This window comes from Pseudorca crassidens, chromosome 13, assembly GCF_039906515.1.
Source record: "Pseudorca crassidens isolate mPseCra1 chromosome 13, mPseCra1.hap1, whole genome shotgun sequence".
NCBI lineage: Eukaryota > Metazoa > Chordata > Mammalia > Artiodactyla > Delphinidae > Pseudorca > Pseudorca crassidens.
The window spans coordinates 81,752,159-81,777,755 of NC_090308.1; the positions used below are offsets into that span (position 1 = coordinate 81,752,159).

At 41.1% G+C, this 25,597-nt stretch overlaps 1 protein-coding gene across 1 annotated transcript in view; it reads right to left on the bottom strand.

Annotated features, from left to right (window-relative positions):
- The window catches only part of COL19A1 (collagen type XIX alpha 1 chain), a 352,057-nt gene that overhangs the window by 54,814 nt on the left and 271,646 nt on the right, over positions 1-25,597 (bottom strand). Inside the window, exons 18-30 of the mRNA XM_067702906.1 lie at positions 21,554-21,598; positions 15,919-15,981; positions 11,021-11,056; positions 10,073-10,108; positions 9,923-9,976; positions 9,185-9,238; positions 3,989-4,042; positions 3,206-3,295; positions 2,386-2,430; positions 2,201-2,278; positions 598-633; positions 425-478; positions 271-324 (exon numbers count right to left, since the gene is read on the bottom strand). Coding sequence (XP_067559007.1) covers positions 271-324; positions 425-478; positions 598-633; positions 2,201-2,278; positions 2,386-2,430; positions 3,206-3,295; positions 3,989-4,042; positions 9,185-9,238; positions 9,923-9,976; positions 10,073-10,108; positions 11,021-11,056; positions 15,919-15,981; positions 21,554-21,598 — 699 coding nt within the window. The remainder of the gene's footprint in view (positions 1-270; positions 325-424; positions 479-597; positions 634-2,200; positions 2,279-2,385; positions 2,431-3,205; positions 3,296-3,988; positions 4,043-9,184; positions 9,239-9,922; positions 9,977-10,072; positions 10,109-11,020; positions 11,057-15,918; positions 15,982-21,553; positions 21,599-25,597) is intronic.

Below are 25,597 nucleotides of genomic sequence, written 5' to 3' on the forward strand. Positions count from 1 at the left end.
TGGGATTGAGACATTATACACCAAGGTTCAGCTTGGGGCAAAAAATTGCACAGCTGAATTATACCCTCGGGAAATAAGTATTCGTCACACACACAAAAATGCTGATGTAGCTTGAATTTTTTTCCCCTCTACAAAGAAGTGGGGATAAACAAAATCACTAAGCAGTCACTGAACATTCTAATTAGTCCGGACAGCAAAACTTGCTTGGTAGGCTGTTAGGCTGCTGCGTGCATTAAAGATACATAAATCAGACACAGTGTGTCAACATACCGGGTCACCTGGGGGGCCTGGCAGACCTGGCTTTCCATCCCTCCCAGGAGCTCCCTGAAAACAGAAGCAGCATGTTCAAATCTTTGCACCTCGGCACAGGTTCAGATTAAAGCAGGTGTGGGGGAGAGGGGAAGTAGGTAAAAACTGTCCTTACATCATTCCCTGGGGTCCCTGGAGCTCCTGGCAACCCAGGGAGACCTCGAGGACCCTGGCAAAGGGGGAAAATAGTTACTTATAAGGATAGTCTTTTAGTAATTGCCCCCATCCCCACCCCCCCAATCAGCAAGATGGATTTGCTGTGCCAGATAACTTGGTTAAGTAGCTTACCTGAATCCCTGGCTCTCCAGCTGGGCCTTGGGAGCCCTGAATAGAAGGAGATTCAGTGATCAGAATTCTGCTGGGAATGTCCATAGATTACCCAAGTGGGATAAAGGGCCAAGTACTGTAATTTACATAGTGGACAACAGGGCTTGCCACCCTGCACACTCTGAAAACTCTCTGCAAAGCTGGCCAAGAGTTCTGGGTGGCAGGTGAACACCTGACCAGATGCAGTGCTGGAAGCACCACCGTAACTGTGTTCAGACGCCTGGGCCGCCCCTGAGCCCGCCGTCGGTCCCTGCCCACTCACGGGCGCACAAACAACACGCCCAAGTTCTGTCTGCTAGACACTGGCCGGCCACAGGGTAACCGGCTTGGGGCTTCCTCTCCTTCCTGCTTTGTACTGGGAGTCATTTCTCTGAAGAAATTGCCAGAACCAGTGTTCAGTGACGGGAACTGGAAACAAAACTTCAGTTATTCTTTTCTATGTTAGAAAACTGGAATTAGGGGTAACTGAAATGAGGCTGGGAGATTATCAGTGAACCTAATGATGACAGATCCATCCCTATCTCATGACCATGGACCCCTGGATGAGGAACTGACTGATCACCTGGGTGAGTAAAGAGCTGGGGTCTCGGCACCTGGCTTCACTACCTGCTCATTGCCTTTTCCCTTCTTACTTTTAAATAAATATTCCTATTGTCAAAGCTACCTTTTGCTTCCTTTCTATTTATACCGTGTGCTTAAGTTATTTTTGGTTTTTTGGGTTATTTTTCGCTTCAACCTCCTTCACTCCCCTAATAATTTCCTGACCTACTTTTTTACTTTGTTTAATCTCCCATCTCCAGTGGTTTTTATATTCTCACCCTGGAAAATCAAACAACAGCCACACACAATATAACCATTCACTATTTACATCTTCTTTTACCTCTCACGATAATTTCATTTCAAGGCCAATCCCCAAATTAATGTCTTTGGGATAACCATCTATTTCACTTTTCTTGTCCCAAAATCTTTTATCTTTTTTCATAGTAAATAAAAAGTTTTATCTCTTACTGCTATTTAGTCCACAAGTATGCATACAATGGTCATTATTATCATTATTACCCTTGTAGCTAAAACACGTCAAAAAACTTTCTATTATTTGTCTTAACTATCAAAAACTATCTCTATTCTCTCTTCTTTAAGATATTACATAGAGATTTTTGATATCATCTCATTTATAGGCACTCCATTCACTTTAAAAGTAACTTTTCATTTTATTCTAATTAAAAACAAACAGTAATATATAATATCCTAATATTGGGCATTCTCATAATCTTACACTCATTTGTACTTTTAAATATATAGAATGGAGGAATAAAGTGTTAAATAACTTCTTCTAATTCAAAATCAGTGTACGTGTGATTAGCATCTGTAAGTCAATCAACAGTGGGTACCTTCTGTGCTTAGGATATAACCACAAAGCCCATTAATTCTTGCTCTCTGACTAGCACTTTTTGTATCTCCTCTGACCATTTCACTCTTTTCTCCATATTCAAATTTGTTGCTGGATTTTATTTCACAACATTGGGTCAACAGGGTTTCAAAAACTTGATTGAATTTCACTTACAGTTCGGCCAGGAATTCCTATCCCTGGGGGGCCTATGTCACCTGGGGAGCCGTGGATACCTGGCAGTCCTCTTTCTCCCTGTGCAATTAGATGCTTCTGTTAGTGTGAGGCTCAAGGGACATGGATTTTCCAGTTATATTTGGTTAATTATTAATTCTTTAAAAATTATGTTAAGATATTTTTACCTTTGGCCCTCGCGGACCAGGTGCTCCAGGATTTCCATCTAACCCCTAAAAGAAAAAGAAGAGAAAAGGAAGTGAATACATTTCTTTTCCTAAAAAGGTTAATTACATCTTAGAAGTCATAACTCAAAAATATTTCATTGCTCTTCATCTTTTTTGAATAAACCTTTTCTGTAAAATAGTAAGGAAGAGGGAACACAAATTTCACTAGGCTGCAGATTTTGTGTAGTTACTTTAAAATATAAGATGTTTTCATCTTTAAAATGAGGCATCTGATATTGAGAATTATTTATTACTATTCATATAAAAGGTCAAAGGGGATGAGAAAAAAAGGCAGATGAAACAGCCATATGGGTTGGATTTTCCAGCTATCCAGTTTTCTATGTCCTGGGATTAGCCCAGGCCACAAGGACATTTTTTAAAGATGACCACCTATGGCTATATATGCAGAGCCTCTAGAAGGGAAATTTCAGGCAGTTCTTCTGTTTTAAGATATTGTCCAAGGAAGGTTTATGGTTTAAAACTAGCAAACCTTACTAGGCTTCATAGATCCCTAAATAGTCCCTGCAGAAGCTTCAGGGGCACCTGTGAATCTCCCAAAATTGTATGAAAAATGGTGCATGTGTGTGCATTTTCTTCAGATGAGAGCCCTTTGCTTGCATCAAATTTCCAAAAAGATTAGACCTCTGATCTAAAGAATAAGATGAATACTTCTTTTTCTGCAGACCTAAACATTCCTATGCCTGTGATCTGAAAGTGGGAACACACAAACAGTAATTAATCAACTTTCAAAGGAAATGTTAGTAAAAGGATTGGTACTTACTGGTTCCCCTGGCAGGCTTTTTCCTGGAGGACCAGCCTCACCTTTTGGACCTGGAAGTCCAGGAGGGCCTATAATCCCACCTGGGTCTCCCTGAGGAAACAAGGTAAGATTCTCACTTCATCACTCAGGTTCATGGTGGGACATGTAGAGGCAGCAGTTTCCATAGTATTAAGATGTCACCATAGCCAGTCACACTGCATTCTCTCACCCATTCACTCACTCATTCCACTATATGTACTGAGTGTCCAATCCACACGGACACTGTTCTGTTATCTTAAGTGCACCTAGATCTTGCGGTGAGCTATGTTACAGTAGGTTTACAGTATCATGAAATGTATGTACGTGTATAAATAGATATGCAAAAAATATAAAAATCTATTCATATAGTTCTTTAGATGACCTTTATGTTTTCTTTATTTCCAAGTAATGGTTCAGTACTAAAATACTATTTCCACATAGACATCAAGAAACAGGTACTGAGAGATTGAGACTTCTTAGGTCTATACCTGAGTTGTTAGCTGAGCCTGAAACAGGGTTTTTGAGTCCTGAGATCTTCAACTCTAAGGCAGTTCATTTTGTCACATTGCATTTTCAGTGCCAGAACCCGGGCTGCCATAGTGTCCAGGGATGACGCTCATGCCATAGTTTATGCGAACATCTATCTCCTGCACAATCCCAGCTGCCCTGGCCTGTCCTTTCACTCCCTCAGTGTCCTTATGACCCTCTGTCTCTTCCTCCTACCCAGCTACTTAATATACAAAGTGAGTGAAACGGAAGCTATACCTTTTCTCCCTTAATGCCTTGTTTTCCTGGGATACCGTGTTCTCCTGGCAATCCCTAGAAAATTCAGAATAAAAGGGAGAGAGCAATTAGAAAATCTCTTATTGTAATAACATTTCTGTCTGTGAGTCTTTCAGGAGAACAGAATTTTAACATGCAAACTACCTGGGAACGTGTTGATTTTGGTCTGCTGGAGAGAGAAAAACCTTAATGAAAATATGTGGCTTGTTGTTTCAAGTGAGGGAACCTGAATGTAATGAGAAAGAAACTAAATAAGGGAGACCTGAACGAAATGCCCCATCCATATTACTGCCAAAAGGCATGGAAGAACGGCTCTTGGTGGCATCACATGATGAGTCAGAAAGACAATGGGGTAAATAGAAAATATGCTTTTACTATGATTTGGCAAGAAAGGCTCTTTTATTTTAGTCTCTATTTTAGCTCTAGCCACTATCACTTAACGTCATTTCTTGGGCATCTTGTGGCTCCACCTGTGCCACCAGCATTATGTTTCTTTTTGTAAGATCTCTCCATTAGGTACACCTTCAATGGTTCACTAAATGGCTTGGGGGTGCAACAAAAAGATTTGCTTCATGAAGTGAATGTTCAAAGTACCAAGTGACCAAACGTGCTGAAAGATGAACCCCTGTAGTCTCAGTCAGGGAGCATGGAGAACAGAGCAAGATGTCATGGGGCTGCTCCCAAGGTGATGGGAAAAGGAGAGATTCTAACAGTTGCATGGAGGGTACTCAAATCATGGCCAGATAGAGATCAGTGTTAAGAAGTGATGGTCAAGCATTTTTCTCGTTTTGCTCAAGTGAGGATTGATAGTGAGGTTTTGGCTCCCAAGATGTCAGAAGGCTAGGAAGATTGTCCAAGGGACACAAAGCTGACATGGGGGAGTGGATAGGAAAGTGCATTTATTCAATCAAAAAACAGAAGAATACACATTCTTTTCAAGTGCACATGGAATGTTCTCCAGGATAGATCACATGCTAGGCCACAAAACAAGTCTCAACAAATATAAGAGAACAGAAATTATATCAAGCATTTTTTCCAACCAAAATAGTATGAAACTAGAACTCGATTACAGGAAATAAAATGGGATAAACACAAAATTGTGGAGACTAAACAACATGTTACTAAAAAGCCAATGTGTAAATGAAGAAATCAAGAGGAAATCAGAAAACACCTCAAGACAAATGAAAATGGAAACACAACTTTCCAAAATCTATGGGATACAGCAAAAGCAGTTCTAAGTTTATGGTGGTATAGGCCTAACTCAACAAACAAGAAAAAATCTCAAATAAACAACCTAACCTCCCATGTAAAGGAATTAGAAAAAGAAGAACAAACAAAACTGAAAGTCTGAAGAAGGAAGGAAATGACAAAGATCAGAGAAGAAATATTAAATAAAATAAAGATTCCCAAACCCCCAAACAATAGATAAGATCAATGAAACAAAGAGCTATGTTTTTTGAAAAGATAAACAAAATTGATAAGCCTTTAGTGAGAACTCATCAAAAAAAAAAAGAGAGGACACACATAAACCAAATAAGAAATGAAAGAGGAAAAATGATAACCATTACCACAGAGATGCAAAAAATCATAAAAGAATACTAGTTATATGCCAAAAAATTGGACAACATAGAAGAAGTGGACAAATTTCTAGAAACATAAAACCATCCAACACTGAATTAGAAAGTAATAGACAATCTGAACAGGCTGGTCACTAGTAGTGAAATTGAATTTGCAATTAAAAAAAACCCTACAGCAAGCAAAAGTCCAGGACTGGAGAGCTTCACAGGTGAATTCTACCGAACATATAGTGAAGAGCTAATGCCTTTCCTCCGCAAACTATTCCAAAAAGTTGAAGAGGAGGGAACACTGCCAAATTCATTCTATAGGACCACCATTACTCTGATACCAAAACCAGACAAAGACATTACAAAAAAAGAAAATTACAGGCCAATATCTCTGATGAATATAGATGCAAAAATCCTCAACAAAATATTAGCAAACTGAATTCAAGAATTTATAAAAGGAATCATAATCAAGTGGTATTTATTCCAGGGATGTAAGGATGGTTCAATATCTGCAAATCAATCTATGTGATGCACCACATTTACAAAAAGAAGGGTAAAAATTATGATAATCTCAAAACATGCAGAAAAAGCAATTCACAAACTTAAACATCCACTCATGATAAATGTTCATCCAAGTTGGTACTGAGGGAACATATCTCAACATCACAAACACCATTTATGACAAACTCAAAGCTAACATCATACTCAGTGGTAAAAAGCTGAAAGCCTTTCCTCTAAAATAAGGAAGAAAATGTGTATGCCCACTCTCACCAGTTCTATTTAACATAGTATTGGAAGTCCTAGCCACAGCAACCAGACAAGAGAAAGAAATAAAAGGCATCCAAATTGGAAGGAAAGCAGTAAAACTGTCACTATATGCAGATGCCATGATACTATATATAGAAAGCTGTAAAGTCTCCACCAAAAAACTTTTAGATGTAACAAATGAATTCAGTAAAGTTGCAGGATATGAGATTAATATACAGAAATCTGTTGCTTTTCTATACACTAATAATGAAACTATCCAAAAGAGAAAGCAAGAAAATAATCCCATATAAAATTGAATGAAAAAGAATAAAATACCTAGGAATAAACTTAACCAATGAGGCGAAAAATCTATAGTCTAAAAACTATAAAACACTGATGAAGGAAATTGAAGAAGATATAAAGAAATGGAAAGACCCTGTGTTCATAGATTGAAAGGATTAATACTGTTAAACTGTCATTACAACCCAAAGCAATCGACAGATTTAATGCATTGCCCAATGCATTTTTCACAGAACTAGGATAAATAATCCTAAAATTTATATGGGACCACAAAAGACATCACATTGCCAAAGCAATCTTGAGAAAGAAGAACAAAGCTGGAGATATGACACACTCGGACTTCAGAGTATATTACAAAGCTACAGTAATCAAAACAGTATGGTACTGGCACAAAAACAGACACATAGCTCAATGGAACCATAGATAGCTCAGAAATAAACCAATTATTGGTCAATTAACCTACGGCAAAGAAAGCAAGAATATACAGTGGAGAAAAGACAATCTCTTCAATAAGTGGTGCTGGGAAAACTAGACAGCTACATGTAAAACAATAAGTTAGAACATTTTCTCACACCATATACAAAAATAAACTCAAACTGAATTAAAGACCTAAATGTAAGACCTGAAACCATAAAACTCCTAAAAGAAAAAATAGGCAGAACACTCTTTGACATAAATTGTAGCAATATATTTGGATCTGTTTTCTAAGGCAAAGGGAACAAAAGCAAAAATAAATAAATGCAGCCTAACTAAACTTAAAAGCTTTTGCACAGCAAGGGAAACCATTGACAAAATGAAAAGACAATCTACTGAATAGGAGAAAATATTTGCAAATGATATGACTGATAAAGAATTAATATCAAAAACATATAAACAGCTCATAAAACTCAATATTAAGAAAAACAAACAACCTGATTTAAGAAATGGGCAGAAGACCTGAATAGACATTTTTCCAAAGAAGACATACAGATGGCCAACAAGCACACGAAAAGATGCTCAACATCGTTAATCATCAGGGAAATGCAAATCGAAGCCACAATGAGGTATCACCTCACACCTGTCGGAATGGCTACCATCAAAAATTCTACAAATAACAAGTGTTGGAAAGGATGTGGCAAAAAAGGAACCCTAGTGCACTATTGGTGGGAATGTAAATCGGTGCAGCCACTAGAGAAATCATTGTGGAAGTTCCTCAAAAAACTAAAAATAGAGTTACTTAGTGATCCAGCAACCCCATGCCTGGTTATATATTCAAAGGAAATGAAAACAGTAATTCAAAAAGATACATGCACCCCAATGTTCTTAGCAGCATTATTTATAGTTGCCAAGATAAGGAAGCAACCTAAGTGTCCATCAATAGATGAATGGATAAAGAAGATGTCATATACATGCAACTCAGCCATAAGAAAGAATGAAATTCTGCCATTTGCAACAGTGTGGCTGGACCTAGAGGGTACTGTGCTTTATGAAATATGTCAGATGGAGACAGACAAATATTGTATGTTATCACGTATATGTGGAATCTAAAAAATAAAACAAATGATTGAACATAACAATATATAACAGACACACAGATATAGAGAACAATCTAGTGGTTACCAGTGGAGGAAAGGGAAGGGGGGAGGAGATAGGGGTAAGGGAATTAAGAAGTGCAAACTACTGTGTATAGAATAAATAAGCAAGTAGGATACATTGTACAACACAGGAAAAATAGCCATTATTTTGTAATAACTTTAAATGGTATATAATCTATAAAAGTATTGAATTACCATAATGTGCACCTGAAACTAATATAATATTGTAAATCAACTACTTCAATTAAAAAAAAAAGTACATTTAAACGGTGTGAGGGTGTGTATGTGTGTGTGTGTGTGTGTGTGTGTGTGTGTGTGTGCTGAGTAAAGCTAGGTTTAATGCAACCGGAGGACCTTTCTCCAATTGCATTATATAAATATTTTCAGCCAAAAGACTTGCCCTTTTTGGAGAATGTTGCAAGAAGACAACAACAGAAGCTTTGGAAGTATCTTACTTGGATGGAGAATTGAACCAAAAGCCATTTATAATGATGTATAATGGAAATGCTAACTTGGGTTTCAAAGACTGATTTCTTAGGCTAATATTCAAAAGGACCTCGTATGACTATATGAAGATACTAATGTTCTCAACAGCCCCTGACATTAGGTGTGCTCAGTTTTATTGGTAGAGATGACCCATGCCTTTGGAAAATGTAGTATAACTCAGTCACATGAACAGATGTTGATGTTCTTTAAAACATGCTTTAGGGGGCTTCCCTGGTGGCGCAGTGGTTGAGAGTCTGCCTGCCAATGCAGGGGACGTGGGTTCGTGCCCCAGTCCGGGAAGATCCCACATGCCGCGGAGCGGCTGGGCCCGTGAGCCATGGCCGCTGAGCCTGTGCATCCGGAGCCTGTGCTCCGCAATGGGAGAGGCCACAACAGTGAGAGGCCCGCGTATCGCAAAACAAACAAACAAAAAAACAAAAAAAAAACATGCTTTAGTCTCAATTTAATTTCCAAATATCAAAGACACATGCATCTACTATACATACAGTATCTCCTGGTGGTCCTCTGGGTCCCATAGGGCCTGCGGGTCCTTGCTGACCCTAAATAGAAGGTGATATGTACTTTAATTTGATAAAAATTAGATGGTACCTGAATATATGTAAAACATGGTGTGACCTTTATCTATAGAAAGATTGACTTTCCACCATCCAGCCTCCTCTATATAACACTGAAACGTGCTTTGGGCCTACAAAGATAGTTTCAAGATGTTGTCACTTAAATGAGTCTGTTCTCACCAGTAGGTGAGGCCTGGATAACTTGCCTTGCCCACTGGTGGGGGCATATCACACGAATCTCTCCAGCACCTCCCAACAGCTGGTCTTCTTTGGGTCGCTCCTGTAGAGTCCTGCGTGGGCAACTCAAACACTTCTGGGCTGCATCATTTTGGATTAGGAAATTGAATCCTGAATCCTGTTCTCTTTGAGAATACAGCTCAGGGTCATAGACATGGCTCACACTGTTTACTCTTAAAGCTTTTAGGATGCTATCGTGAATATGGTCTGAAAAGAGCTTAAAAATCCCATTGTGATCCATAAGGCCCAGTTACCATGTAGGTAATAAATGCGGCCAATGTGGGGATCGGGGAGATCACCATGGAAACATGATAAAGTCTCTGAGAACATTTGTGATGAAAATGAGTGGTCCATCAGAGTTCCTTGTTTTACACAGAAATGGCTATAACTTCAAAATAATATCCTCATTCGTCTCAGTTATTTCTTATATACCTTTAGTCCTGAGCTTCCTATTACACCAGGGGGGCTAGGATCTCCAGGCTCGCCCTAAACATATGGGTGGGAAGGAAAGTGAAATGGTTATTTTAATGTTTCACAATCTCATTACATCGGAGATGCAAGAGAAGGGGGTCAGGGGATTACCTTTATTCCCTGTGATCCTCTTATTCCAGGTTCTCCCTGTAAATGAAAGAAGGACCATATGTGTAATGTTTAAATATGGATGGAGAAGAGCATCTCTAATGCTGCAATTCATCTACTTCCCCACTAGCTGACATACAATAAAGGGGAAAATTATGGAAGACATGGTGAAGTCAAGGAGGGTTCATTCTAAAATATGATTTAAAATAATTATTGCTAATACATAAACAATAATTTCCTATTTTTCTTTCTTCTCTGTAACAGTTTTTTTCCCCAATGTCACTTTTGACACTTTAACCATCATGGTCCATTAGCGGTCACTGAGTTCCCTACTTAGCTGACATTGTTATAATTTGCTGCCAGTTCATCTTGTATCTCAAGAGAACTAAAACTGCAGATGAGGGCGAAAAAGAAAGAGTAAAGTTTAAGTTGATATGTCATAGAGATTCTACTTTCAGGTCTATGTATTTAACGGAACAAAAAAACACACAAAAATTAAGGTTACACAAAAGAGGACAACATTGGCTATAATGAGTTTGCTTTTCTTATTTTCCATGACTTATCATTGATCCTTTCTTGTTTGAGAAATCCAATTTGTATCATTAACAAAATTTTTGAAAAAAATCTGTATCTTACATATTAATTTTGTATTTTAAATATCCTTAGTGTATACCTTTCATCACGTTCATGTCCAGTCACAAATAGTAATGGGTTAAAGAAAATATACAGTACCCAAAGCCAATGTGGAAGTGTCATCACATGATAACACTTAACAAGGTTTAAAATTTCTCATTTATCAAAATAAAAGAGTCAAAATTCACAGAGGAAAAAGTAAAATGCTCAGGGAGCTGACCTTATCAAATGTATTAGACTCCAAAGTAAACATACTAGAAAACAGAGAGAAAGAAAATGAAGTAGAAAACCCAAGACAGTGATAAAACATCTACTTACTCTATCTCCCTTTTCACCTTTTGTAAAGGGTTCACCCTAGGAAAATGGGTGGAAAACAGAATCATTTATAAACGCTTTTAGGAATAATCTCTCCAAACCTGGATGTGGGTAAATCCTGCAGGCCAAACTCAGACTCCATTGCAAACATGCAGTGATCCAGAATGTCACATTGTCTGCCTATGCAGCTTAGAAGGACCATACGAAAATGAATTTAAAAACCGTTTCATATTTCCAAATGAACAGTAAGTTAATCATTTCAATGTTATTTTGAGAATCCTGCGTGGTTGACAAATTACAATGCGGTCCAAGGCCACAGCTTCCTCTTGCATGGTTCAGATAGAAGATGGTCACACACACACACACACACACACACACACACACACACACACACACATCCAATCAGAGGCAGAATGAATGTGAAGATGCCAGAGTGATCAGTGGAAGGACATTCATTTGAATTTTTCCAGTTACTTCAGTTGGTGCTTAAAAATACAGAGTTTAAATTAGTGTTTAAAAATGCAAAATCATTATTTTAAAAATACTTTACTAATTTTCATTTTTCTTTTAATGAAAATGGCTTGAGGCAGTTAATTACTGGGTGAGTAACAGTACAAGTCTGTGGAACTGATACTAGTTCTTGTTGGGTCTAGGTATGAAGGTTCTGGGGAGAGACAGAAGCTTTGAAGGAATGCCCCTTATTAAGTAACACTGCCCCTGTTGTCACTGTGTTACTAACACCACAACCCACCCTTAACACACACACACACACACACACACACACACACACACACACACGGGGAGGCTTCCCCTTATTAACTTCTGTTCTTGAAGGTATGTATCATGATGTCATTTAACCTTCACTACAGGGCTGTGAGGGAGATATTGTCCCATTTCAGGAATGAGGAAAGAGACTCAGAAAGTTTCTGAGTAACTGAGTTACTTCCCCTAAAACAGCATTCGTCCACTGTATGTTCCCTTGTCTATCTTGCCAATAAACTCTGTGAAGGTAGAGATATAATTCATCTTGACTATCATAGCAACTCTGGGGTACACTATTGGTGTCGAACAAAAGTTTATTAAATTAGGGAATTTAAAGTTTTACAGATATAACAATAGTAGCTGACATGTATTGAATAAAACACTTATACCTGTTTTAATCACTTTTTATACACTAACACAGTTACCCTCTTGTGTCAACAGGCTGGGTACGATGAGTACACTCATTTACAGAGGGGTAATCTGAGGCCCAGAGAAATTAAGCCATTTCCTCAAGGTCACAGAATCAGTAAGAGGTCACTGATGATTTAAATCCAGGCAGTCTGACTTCAATCCCAGGCTTTGCTTGCTCAGTCTGTTTGATTTGATTTGAAATGTAATCGATTTATTATTTGAATGGAGTGAATTGACAATAAGATGGATACCACACATTTTTAGTAACTTAGTAATTTTAGTAATTTTCTTTTGCATCTGAAAGTCAAGGGCAAGTGTGAGAACCACTATGGTAGGTACTGCTGCTCTCAAAGGTCCTCTTAGGGGCTTGACCTTCAGGTCACGATCGGGAGGGGTGCGGTTACTGAACAAGCCTCGTGTCCCATGACCTGGACACTGTGGGCCCCCATCTTCTCCCTGACGTTTCCAAGCTCCCTGCAGTTATGTGAGGCCAGGCAGCTAGTTCTGACCGTGAAATGTGTGCAGAAGTGATGCATGCCGCTTGAAGGAGCCCATTCATCATCCTCCAGTCCTGCTACCCTGGCAGTGGTGGCTGAGAAGTTTGCACCTAGCAGATGGCGTAGCTCCTGGGTGCCAATCAGCCTGGTGACTGGTCACTGAGGGTCGTGTACAGCAGGACACCCACTCCTCCCGACCACGCTGGGCAGGCAGCATGAGCAAGAGAAAACCTTTCTTGGGTTAAAACCATAGATCTTTCAGGGCTAATTTGTTACTAGGCATAACCTACCTACTCTGACTAATATGACCCATATCTATCCAACATCATTACATCTCTTATTATTGGATAATTTCTATATATTAGATTAGGGCTTTATATTTTTGCTTTTCAGTCTTAATTCTAAAAATCAATTTGAGTTTTAAGATAGGAGACGAAGTTAATTAGATGTGAGCAATGGGCAACATTGCTTTTGTAACTGCTTGTTTCTGATTATAGCACATTGCTTATCTAGGACCTCTGTCAAGCCACACTGACTAAAGTAACTGCTTGTAAAAGAAAAAAGAACCAAAATCAGGAGCCTGGTTATCGAGAGACCTGATGTTTCGTCCTAGTTCCAATGGCTACCATCTGGGACAAGTCTTCTACATTTTAGAGCCTCTTTTTCCTTATCTATAAGATCCTGGGGTTCAACCAGACGATATTTCAGCTCTGATGTCTAACCCGGTCCTGTTCTAAATTTCCTATAACGGGGAACAAAGTGCCCTTTTAAAGTACCATTCAGGCTCCTAATTCAGATCTGGATGAAGACTATTGTTCTGTTCGGGCCTTCTGGTTATTATGCAAAGTTAAGTCCACATCCTGTTCTGTATTAAAGAGGTTGAGATCACAAAGAGCTAAACTGCTCTGCTAATAATGTGATATTTGTGTTTTTTCCTGTGGGGGGTGGTGAGAAGAGAGGCAGGCAAAGACGTGTAAGGGGTGTGGGATAATTCAGGGTTTCAGAGGGAACTGACAAGGAGAAGAACTGAGAGGAAAAGAAGCTGGTTTCTCCTGGGTAAGATAGATGGGGCGAAAGGTAGTCTCAGGGGGTTGGGTCTTGGTGGCAGGACGGAGAACCACAGGGAAACCCTTAGGAACTGTGACATCCTCCAGCGCTTGCTACGCAAAGCATGGTCTAGGGACCCACAGCAGGAGCACGGCCTGGGACTTTGAGAAATACAGCCACTCAGGCTGAAAGCAGCTCTTTTGTTCCTTTCCTGTTTGCCCATTTCTGTTCCCTTCTAAACTTAAAAGAACCTAAATATAAAAATGAGATCACTAAGCAATTGAAACTAACTCCTGACTTGTGCTGTCCTGAATGCACCCCATGCCTTGTCTAACCTGTTGATTCTTTTCCTAGATGAAAAGAAGTAAGAATGAAGAATTAAGCAGTTAAAATATGACTAACTCTCCTGCTGGCAGATCACACGGGCAAGACAACATCTGAAGAAAGAGTCAGCCAGTCTGCATGCAATGGAGAAAGATGCAGAACCCAACCTCCTGCCTCAATGATTCACTGAGATCCTTCCCCCATTTTTCCCTCTAAAAACTGTCCTGGCTGAGCAGAATCTTTGGAGTTGGTCTCTTGACACAAGTCCACCATCTTCTCAGATGGCTGGCTTTTCTGATTAAAGCATCTTTCCTTTCTACTGACATGTGCCTCTCGAATTATTGGCTTATGAGCCATCAGCAGCTGAACGTGGGTTTGGTAAAAAGCCCAAGCCAGACCTGCTGAACTAGCATTGGCATTTCAAAATGATCTTCAGGTTATTTAAGTTCACATTTAGTATGAGAAGCACTGCTCTAACCCATTCAGATTTCTCTATTCTGCTCTATAAGTCCCAGCTATCCCAGTAGAACTGTAGTAAATCTTAGGGACTGGGCTGTTATGGGTCACGTGGAAATTAGGAGAAGGTGAGTGTCAGTGTTCCAGCATGGAGGGGAGTCAGTGGGGACCCAGAGAGGTAGGTAAGAGGTGGGAGACGTGCCCACAAGTGTGGAGTATCAGGAGTGAGCGGGCAGATGGACGGGGCAGCAGACACCAGACTGGATTTGTGGGACACATGAGATTTCCCAGAGAGTCCCAGGAAGGGCTGTTACTGGCCTGGATGGAATACTAAGGGCAAGCATGATTCCTGAAGTAGGAGAACTTCGGAGTACATGAGTGACAGCACTGATTCTAAAGCTGCCTGAAAAATGACTGTCATTGCCAAAGATGCTTCATTTTTTAAAAAATTAATTAAATTATTTTTGGCTGCCATTGGGTCTTCATTGCTGCACACGGGCTTTTTCTAGTTGTGGTGAGCGGGGGCTACTCTTCGTTGCGGTGTGTGGGCTTCTCATTGCAGTGGCCTCTCTTATTGCGGGGCATGGGCTCTAGGCACGCAGGCTCAGTAGTTGTGGCACGTGGGCTTCAGTAGTCGTGGCTCACGGGCTCTAGAGCGCAGGCTCAGGAGTTGTGGCGCATGGGCTTAGTTGCTCCACAGCATGTGGGATCTTCCTGGACCAGGGCTCGAACCCGTGTCCCTTGCATTGGCAGGTGGATTCTTAACCACTGTGCCACCAGGGAAGCCCAAAGATGCTTTTATTATTCATTTGAGTTATTATGTTTAGTTATAGCATGGCAGCTTAGTGATTTTTTTTTTTTTCTTTTTTGCCACACGCGGGCCTCTCACTGTTGTGGCCTTTGCCGTTGCGGAGCACAGGCTCCGGACGTGCAGGCTCAGCGGCCATGGCTCACGGGCCCAGCCGCTCCACGGCATGTGGGATCTTCCCGGACCGGGGCACGAACCCATGTGCCCTGCATCGGCAAGCGGACTCTCAACCACTGCGCCACCAGGGAAGCCCAGCTTAGTGATTTTTAAACCCTGGGTTCTGGAATCTGCCTGCCTAGGAGTGATTCATGGTTTCAATACTTCCTAGCTGTGTGAACTTACAGAAGTTACTTAACCTCTCTGTGCCTCAGTTTCCTCATCTGAAGGATGGGGGTGATTTTTTAAAAAATGAACTAAGTGAGGTAATACCTGTAAAAAACTTAGTACCTTGACTAGAGTACATGCTCAAATATCTGATCTATTGTTCCCTATGGCAGGGGCAACCAAGGTGCATGGAATTGGGGCTGATTAAGAAATATATTTTTAATTCTATCTTTTGGATATTCTTCCTCTGCTCTCAAAGCTAAAATACTTACAGATTCTCCTTTTTCACCTTTAGGGCCAATAGAGCCTGGAAATCCTGGTGGTCCAATTTCACCCTTTCAAGAAAAAGCAGAAGAAAGTTTTTGCAGGAAGCCAGGTGAGTCCTGTTGTGACTGTCAGGGTCAGAGCATTGCCTGTGCCCTTTCTAACCACGGAAGTTATCTCTTATCCTCCAAGAGGCAATGTGAAGTTCTGAATCCAGTTAGGCTATTTGCATAATAATGTTTGTCAGTGCTCCACGATGCCTTTAGGTCTTTTAGAAATCCATAATATTCATTAGGATCTTTAAAATTAATGTGAAACAAAAGTCAATTATTTTTCAAGGAAAGAACATTTAGAGGGAAAAAATTATAATTTCGCTCTGCTGTATTTTGTTTTTGCAAAAAAAAATTTTTTTGTTGTTTTAAAGACATGAGATAATTTAACTGACACAATAATCCAGACCCATTTTATTTCAGACACTTCTTTCTTTTTTCAGGTTGGGGGAGGTGGAGGGGTGAGGAGTCACAGGAAGAAAAACACATCTCTCCACTGTTTCCAGCACTTGTATCACCACTTAAATGTTCGGCTGTGAACAAAGAAGGCATTCTTGTTGATGTGAGGACAGTAGCAACTTAGAAATGCCTAAGAGGTTCTGGTCAAAAATCTTGAGAAGGGATTTGTATGTGACATATAAAGGGAATTTCGAGAAAATAAAATTTTAGAAATAATACTTGTGGCAAGGAAATGTATCGTTAATTAGACTTCAGGGATGTCCCAGCATTGTGCTTCCATTTAAATGTTAACCAGCATTCCCGAATACCAGACAGTTGTTAAATTAAATGCAGCCACTAGAAGTTATGTAATGTTGGTTATTTTCCAATCTCAGGAGCATTTTTGCAAAACAATATTCACCATTGCACTTCCAAGTATATGCCTTTTTTGCCCATCTTGTTTTTTTTTTTATTTTGAAAAAAATACAAAACACATAAAGTTGAATATGTCAAACCTCCATGGACCACACACCCAAGATGGAAGAAAGAAAAAAAATTTATAACCGAAGAAGTTTTAAATTCTCTCTCTCTTCCTGTCCCAGAGAGAGCCACTGTCATGAATTTAGTACTTATGTTTTCAGTCTATATTTTTGCACTTTTACTGCATATGTGGAACCATAAATAATATGTTATTTTGGATATTTAAAACAAATTCTATAGAAGCCATTGTTTGATCTTGTATATAATATTTTGTGACTTTTTTCCCTACTTAATGTGGTTTTTAATATCCATCCTCTATTAATAGATATATTTAGACCTAGCTCATTCATTGAACCCTCAGATAGCATTCTACTGTGTTAATGTATCGGGGTTCGTCAAAGCCCTACTGATGGGTATTTGGTTGCCTCTAGCTTTTCTCTATTATAAACAAGGCTGCAATGAACATCTTTATACCTGCCCCCTGTGTGGATATGTTTATGTGTTTATTTTTTTATTTTTAATTTTTTTTGCAGTACGCGGGCCTCTCACTGTTGTGGCCTCTCCCGTTGCGGAGCACAGGCTCCGGACACGCAGGCTCAGCGGCCATGGCTCACGGGGCCCAGCCGCTCCACGGCATGTGGGATCTTCCTGGACTGGGGCACGAACCCATGTCCCCTGCCTCGGCAGGCAGACTCTCAACCACTGCACCACCAGGGAAACCCTATGTGTTTATTTTGAATCCTCCAACAACAATCTACCCAAAGTATTTCAAGTACTAGTTAATTACAGCCCTAAAACATTGTTTTATTTCTATATTTCTATCCTAATCAGTATCTTGTGATTTTAGACTAGAGGAAGAGGGAGCCTGTCATATATAATGGACAGACAAATCCATGTTTTTATTAAGGTGGTGTCTAGATTTGTGGAATATATTTTGTAAATGTAATCTTGATTTTATTAATACAAGTATTTTCCTTTATAGTGTACCACCCAAACATGTAATGTACCATCAGTTTTGCACTTACCATATTGTAGGAGAAGCCTTTTTTTCCTACAGATATTGAACTCTATCCATAGTACAAAGAGGAAGAAATTGGTGGAGACATTTAAGGGGCTGATTGCTGTTGGTTTGAAAGGATAAATAAACAATTGGCCTTATACAAGTGTTAGGCTGTACAGAGTGACCTTCCTATTACCCACTTGATGGGTGCTAAAAGCCCCAGTCCATAGGTGTGATAGAAAAACTTATGCCTAGTAAGGTGCATAAAGTAAATGTAGAAATCAAGGAAAGGGTCTAGAAATTACTATAAAAGTCACATCTGCTCAATACCAAAGGTAAGGGGAGCGGAATATACTTGCAGGAAGAGTACCTATGTTCACAGCTGCTAAGTATTTGAAGCAATGTATACAGGTCTCCATTGAAATGCAGAGGAAGGACCCAACAGAGGCTTTGGTCCATCTCTGATTGGTACGAAGGGGTGTCTGGGCTTGGAGGAAATCTAAGAGTTCCGTTCCCGTGTATAAAACTCTACAAACAAAAGCATTTCACACCTGAAGCACAGACACGTATGCTGTTTTTCATAGTGAGAATGGGTGTTCAGTGAGTTATCAGTGGCTATGAGCTGAAAGACAAGTGATGAGTTTACTTAGCTTCAGGAAAGGCTGTCATTTAATTTGACACCTTGGATGCTATTTGAAAGGTCTGGTGGTGTTGAGCCTCCATCTTTCCCCTCTGACAACTGCCCTAAAAGACACCGCTAATTCCTCAGGAGTCCTTAGATATTCTGTCACCTATTCCACCGTCTCTATAAAGGAGCAGTTCCCCCCGACTGACCTGCAAACACAGCATCATCCCCTCACCAGATCCCATCAGTCTCAGGTCGTCATTTCAGTCCTGGTAGACTGGTTACTTGGATATCATGGTCTCCATCGCCATTTACCATTAAAAGCCGGTAGTGTTGCTTGGTGTTTCTTCCTGTATCCCAGTGTTCTTGATACAGGACTTGGCTGCTAACCTAGGAGTGTGTTCATCCTATTGCTGTTTGCATCTGTTCTGGTGCTTCACTGGAAGGCTGGGTTCCAAATGGTAGGCTGGTTTTGTGATTCTACTCTGCCAGCCGGGGCGTCAAGAAGTGATGTGTGATGCAGCAATAAGTCACTTATGGGTTGAAATTGTACTTCTTGTTCAATCTTTTATTCTACAAGATAAATTGAGCCTCAACATTGTGGTGGGAGAAGCAAAGATGATCAAGACCGGGTGTTAAGGATGGTAACAACTAACTATTAATATCAAACAGAGATAAACGATACCTTATGAGAATGAAGAAAGTTTGGAGTGGATGGATAGGAAGGAGTGAAGCATTAGTGAGGGCTTCATATGTGCCACGTATTGTGCTTCGGGCAAGTTCATCTCATCTCATTTGATTTCAATCCTGCCATCAATTCTCTGTGTAGATGTGACTGTGTCCATTTCACAAATGAGGAAACTGGCGCTCAGAGAAATAAAGTGTCTTTCCCAAGGAGACAGAGTTGTTAATGGCACAATCAACTTTTGATGCCAAAGCCCAGGATCTTTTTAGCACTCAATGGTTCTCCACCCTGGCTGCCAGGTAGAATTACCTGAAGCTCTTTTAAATAATAGCAATATGGACCACCCCCAACTCTGCCGCCACCCCAGATCAACCATATACATGGGCTCTGCCCCACATCAGAGTATCTGGAGATGGAACCTGAGTACTGGTACCTTCTAAAAGCCCTCAGGGGGTTCCAACGTGCAGTTGGAGCTCTGAAGCACCAGAGTCCACCACAGGTTCAAGCAAAGATCTGAAAGAGCAGCTTGAAGGAGCTTTAAATTCTCACTACAGTGACCCAGGAGCAGCATTATAATTTTAAGAACAAAAGTATAGATTCAGCCCAGGTACTAAGTGAGTGTGTATAGGTAGAGGTGATTCTACTCTTCTAGCAAATGCGGTGCTTATGTTTTTGAGTTTATCATATGCATTATTTACAGGCAGAGTCTTTCTCCTTTTAATTAGAATTCTTACAAATCATTTCATATGGGCGTTTATATCAGGTTCTCTGTAGACTCTCCTGGGTTATTTCTTTGGGCAGGAAGAGGCAACAGTCATGCCACTGGCTTTTTCTAATTCCACTTAAGATTCTGAAGCAATTAGAAAAGATTTTGAGCCATAGAAAGGGTCCTTAGAGTTTGAAATACACCTGTTTGACAGAATCAAATTTCTCATCATTGAGGTCTTAAGAATTCCTAAGTAACATATGTTTCCTAATGAACATAGCAAAACCAGGGCCAGCTGTTTTGTTTCAAGAAATGAATCATCATTTAAATACTTTAAAAGTGCCACAACTCTCTTTGCTCAGCTGTCCTAAGTGACAAGCTTTGTGGTTTTCTTTTTTTTTCTCCTTAGTCTGCATGTGTCCAGCAGTAATTGCTTAAAATATAATGTGTTCCTTATGGTGGTGTAGGAATTCCGCAAGCTATTTGGTTACAGGAAATAATGCTAATGTACTAGCAGTACAATCCAAGACACATAAATGACCTTATTGCTGGATAATCAATTTCTGGGATGCCTTTTTAAGAATGTCAAGGTTTTAGTTGTTTACTTATTTGCAGGAAATTTCATTTTCAATGGTCAGTCTATAAGAAGCCCCTACTTTCTGTTGAGACTATCTTGTAGCAGTTTTTTCTGGTTACGGAGGTATGATCTTGTGAATAGATTGGCTGCACTGATTTATAAGGCACAGAAGTCATATTTTCTTGGATTCATGTCGAAACACCCTGCCCTCAATCATGAGAATTTTTACTGGGTGAATGAATGAAGAGAGAACCCCCAGGCCATGTTCCCGCAGAGTAGTTCCAACCCACTTGCCTCTGTCTGTGGATTTAACGTGCATTTTTCCCCCTTTTTTAAATTGAAGTAGAGTTGATTTACAACGTTGTGTTAGTTTCAGGTGTACAGCAAAGTGATTCCATTTTACATACATATATATCTATTTTTTCTGATTCTTTTCCCTTATAGGTTATTACAAAACATTGAGTATCGTTCCTGCATTTTGTTTTTCTTGACAATGGCATGTTCCCACTGAATCCAAGGTCATCCCAACTGCAGGATCGAACAGGAGTGAAACATCTTTTTGACCAGGCAAGGGCATCTGTCATCTTCACAGCTAATATAATTAAACCCGTGAATGATGATGAGAAGGCAGTGCGAATTCGTCAGTATTTTAACTGTAAAGCTATTTTGAAATAATTATTTGGTTAAACCGAGACTGTACATGATAAAACCCCACCCCAAAATGCTCCCATGATAGTTTATGTTTGGACGCTTAAGAAAACACAAAAATAGCGAGCCTCGGGCATCGTGTCAAAGGGCCTTTCAGATGGTTTTTGCCGTCTACATGGATCCATGAAACATCTAATTAAAAACCGAAACCTGTGTCCTAATTTCATTTACCTGTGACAGCTATTTCCCCTCGATGTGGATGTGTTCCCTTCCTGTAGTCAGCTACTCAGGGCCTTCTCTTGGAGGCCAGGGAGGCTCGTGCCCACTGCAGGCTGACTTGGAGCCCGCGGGGCAGCGGGACTGCCCTGATGTGTGAATGGGTGTGAGTTGGTGTAAGATGTTTTTACTCAAATTTACTTCACAAATGTGATTACCTTCTCTCCTTTTGGGCCACCAGCTCCATGCTCACCAAGGTTTCCCTAGGTAAACATAAAACAGATAAAAAGACAAAAATCCATTTATTTTTAATACATTCAGTCCCTAATTAAGCATAGAAATAGTGAGATAACAGCACAGTAACAGCTTTTTATAGATATCATTTTAATCCTGTTTGCCTCTCTCACGTTCTGTCAAATATTCCTGAAAAGCTCTAATTATTGAGACCCTACCTATCCTTGCTGTGACATCCCCCCAGGAGGTGACGCTGGAGAAATACACGTCTCCAGGGGTGAATTAGCAATACTTCAAATTAACGCCCGGCAGCCTCACTCGGTGCCCATCCACTCCACGGATAGGACTGTCTAAGGCTAGCAGTGATATCCTTGCTGCTCAGTGTAATGGACATTCCTTTCACTGCCCTCTTGGCTTCATTTGGCACGTCGTGACTTGCATCCCACACATTCTCCTGTTTCTCTGACCTCTCCTCCCACACCATCTCCTAACTGCTCAAGGTTGGACCCCCTCAGGACTGGGTCCAGCTCTCTTGTTGACTCAACATTTGGTCCCAGATACTCTTATCTACCCCGCAGCTTAGGCATCATCTACACCAAGAAAGACAAATTTGTAAACCCAGCACACGGCTCCCTTCTGGGCTTTGACACCTATATCTAATTTTCTACTTGACCTATCACTCGTAAATTCTAGAAGAGATTTATATTTGACAAGTTCAAAACTGAATTAAAAAATACAACAAATAAGGCGATATAAGTGAGAAAGATGAGAATATCACATTGTTAACATTTGTTAGTCCAGAAGGGGGAGAATGATAATTAACTTCTTCTTAATATATCTCTGCGGTTTGACTTGTTAAAATGAGTGGTAATTTCATTGTATAACTGAAAAAAATCAAGGAAAGAAAGTCTGAATTCATCCTCTCCCATCTGCAGAGCTCTTTCTTCTTCCATCTGGGTGTCGTCGTTAACTCTGCCCTCCTCTGTTCCTTGAGGACAATGTCATCCGGTCTGGTTGCCTCTGTCCCCAAATCTCTTCTCTCCATTCTACTCGCCCTCACTGGGAAGGCCACCATCACATCTCGCCAGGATCACTGCAATGGCTCCCTCATTGGCCCTATAATCCACTCTTCCCCCCTCCCCACCATACATTCTCTGTAGAAGGTCGGAGAGTGATCTTCAAACGACATTCTGACCTCCTTCCTTCAAAACCTTAGCAGAGTCGTATTAAGGTCTTCTCTCAGCTCTTCAAATGGACCGAGATCCTTCCTGTCCCTCCCTGTAGTTCCCCACCCTGTTCTCACTTCTTTGTCTGGTTAGCAACCTCTCAACCCTCAGGGCGCAACTACTGAGATAAAATGCTTCCTGTGGGTCTCCAGACAAGTTCCCCTCATAGGTTTTCATTGGACATGGTGTTTCTCCTTCATAATACTAACATTGAAAATGTTGTGTTTGTTTAAAAATATTTGCACCTCTTGCATTGGCATGTAAGGTCCATGATGGCCTGGAACTGAATGGCCGCCCCACGCCTAGTGCCCTACCTAACGTATAGGACGCACTCAACAAGTATTTGTTGAATAAATATGCCAATGATTCTGACTTACATGATTTTTTCCCATTAATGTTTTTTTTAATTAAAAATACATATGTTGGTAGAGAAAATTCAAAGTACAGAAATGCTTAAACAACAAAAATATACAGAGGCACTGGTTCAGATCACTGTTGCTACAGTTTAACATTTTAAATGTGCCTCCATGTTACTCATTCTACTCCAATTAAAAATAAATAGTTTATAACTGCTGTTATTACTGGTCTTGTGATATTCTCTCATTTTTCCTACTTAACTTTGATCCGAGATGTCTAAATTGAAAATAAAAATTGTCGTCTCAAAATCCCGAGCTATAAATTATTACAGGGACATATCTGAAAATGAGGTATAACACTCCAAGGCTGCTCATTGCAAGAATGAGCAGTTAGAAAATGGTAGGTTGTTTGAATGCAATCTGCACAGAAACACAGAAACTCTAGGAATTTCCTGAAAATACTACCACCTGGGCCTGGAGCCAATGACTATGCACAACCCATCAGAGTCTCTGCCTAGCTCTGCTTATGCCGTGACGTGTGGGGAAGGCGGAACGTGCTTTGGTCTAAGACACAAGTTGTCCAGAGGTGGTCTTTGGATTGGGAGGCCCCATGCTCTTGGCTTGCAGAGCAGAAGAGCACCCAAAGTACATTTGCTGAGAGCATCTCACAGTGTAGCACCTTGGTTTAGATTCCCCTCCTCCTCTGAACCCCGGCAACCTAAAGGGCATCAGAGATGCTTCAGGGATGAAGAAATGCCTCTGCAGCACCAAGTCATATTATTCTATCCATAGGCTGTATTGTTCTAAAATCTTGACTTTTCTGGAGGCTTTCCTATCCAGAGAAACAACATGGTATTTACTGCCTAGCAGAGTGCCATATGTTTGCTTCACTCCATAGCTAGGTCAGGAAACTCATCTAATCAAGGACCCACAGTGGCCTCTGTAGGTGTTCTCCACTCTTGGGCTAACAGTACTTAAGGCAGAGGCAAACTGGAACTTCAGCTGCATTTATTTGTTGGCATGTGAGATTCTCCTCTCCGCTTTCTCCAAGTTAATTGTACCGGATAATTACTTGGCTCTACAGAAATAATGAGACATCGTCCTTGTGTTTCTGGAGCCCACGGTTCTGCCTCAGATGTTATTCTAATTTTACGAGGTCATTTTGTGCCTTGCTGCCATGTTATCTGAATGGTTCTCATAAACCTTTTGAGTAGCTATAATAGCTGTACCCTCTTGAGTGTGTTTGTTGAAGAGTTTCTATGGTGCAGCGGAGAAGGTTGTTGTGTGTGCTACTCAGCCTGCACATTTCAGGAATTCTGGGGAGACCAAGGTGGCAGAGTAGGAGGAGGCTGAGCTCACCTCCCCCCACGAACACACTGGTAACACACCCACATGTGGAGCAACTCTCACTGAAAACAAACTGGAGACTGACACAGAGACTCTTATACAATCAAGACCGTAAGAAGGATCCACACAAAATCTGGTAGGAAGGGAAGAGAAGCGATCAGGTTGGGACTTGCACCCATAGCGGGGGACACAGAAGAGAAGGGGGATTACATGGCCTCAGGGATCCTCCCTGGGAAGCAAGTGGTTTGAACCACATTTTGGGTGCTCCAGCCCTGGGGTCTGACGTCAGGAGGATGAGTCCCCTTAGCTGGTTTGCAGACCAGTGGCCCTGACAGCGGGGCTGTAAGAAACCTCGAGTCTGCTTGTGAAGCGTGTGCGCACACTCGCTTACTCCCAAAACAAGGCGGAGGGAGCAGATGAAAACTACCCAGGACTCTGGCTGGTTACCTGTGGCCATGCCTGCAGGTTCCCCAGCCCAAGTTGAGCACCTGGACCAGCCCGCTGGCTCTGTGGTGCAGCTCCACACTACAGCAAGGACTGCCATGGTCAAGGGGGATGCGCGGTTGTGGGGTGATGGAGCTGCCTTAGACCTGGCACAGCATCTGAGTGGGGGGACAGTGGCCATTGCTGTCACCCCTGGAGGCAGCAGAGTGGGGGCCTCCCAGAACTCTAACGGTGCCAGGAACACCACAGCCTGCACCTTGACCCACACTGAGTAACCACTCCAGGCCCTCTTGCTCCAACACTGCTCCCCTCTGGGGCAAGGGTGGTGGTGGTAGGAGAGGGGAAAGCACACTCTTGGAGGGAACAGAGCCATCTCAGACCTGACCCTCGTGGCTTCTGCTCCAGCAACCAGCAAACTGCCCCCACTCCCCAGTGGGGCGGTGATGGTCACTAAGCAGAGGAGAAGCCCTGAATCACACCTGGCTCCAGCTCTAGCACCTCCATCTCCAGCCCCACTTCCTACCAAGGTAAGAGCAGCCAGCACACCCTGGAGGAAGACGTGCCTCAGGCTCAGGTCGGATCCAGCTCTCCCCGCAAAGCCACTGGGCAGATGCAGACTGTAGAGGGAAGCTCCCACAAAAGGACACCCCTTCAA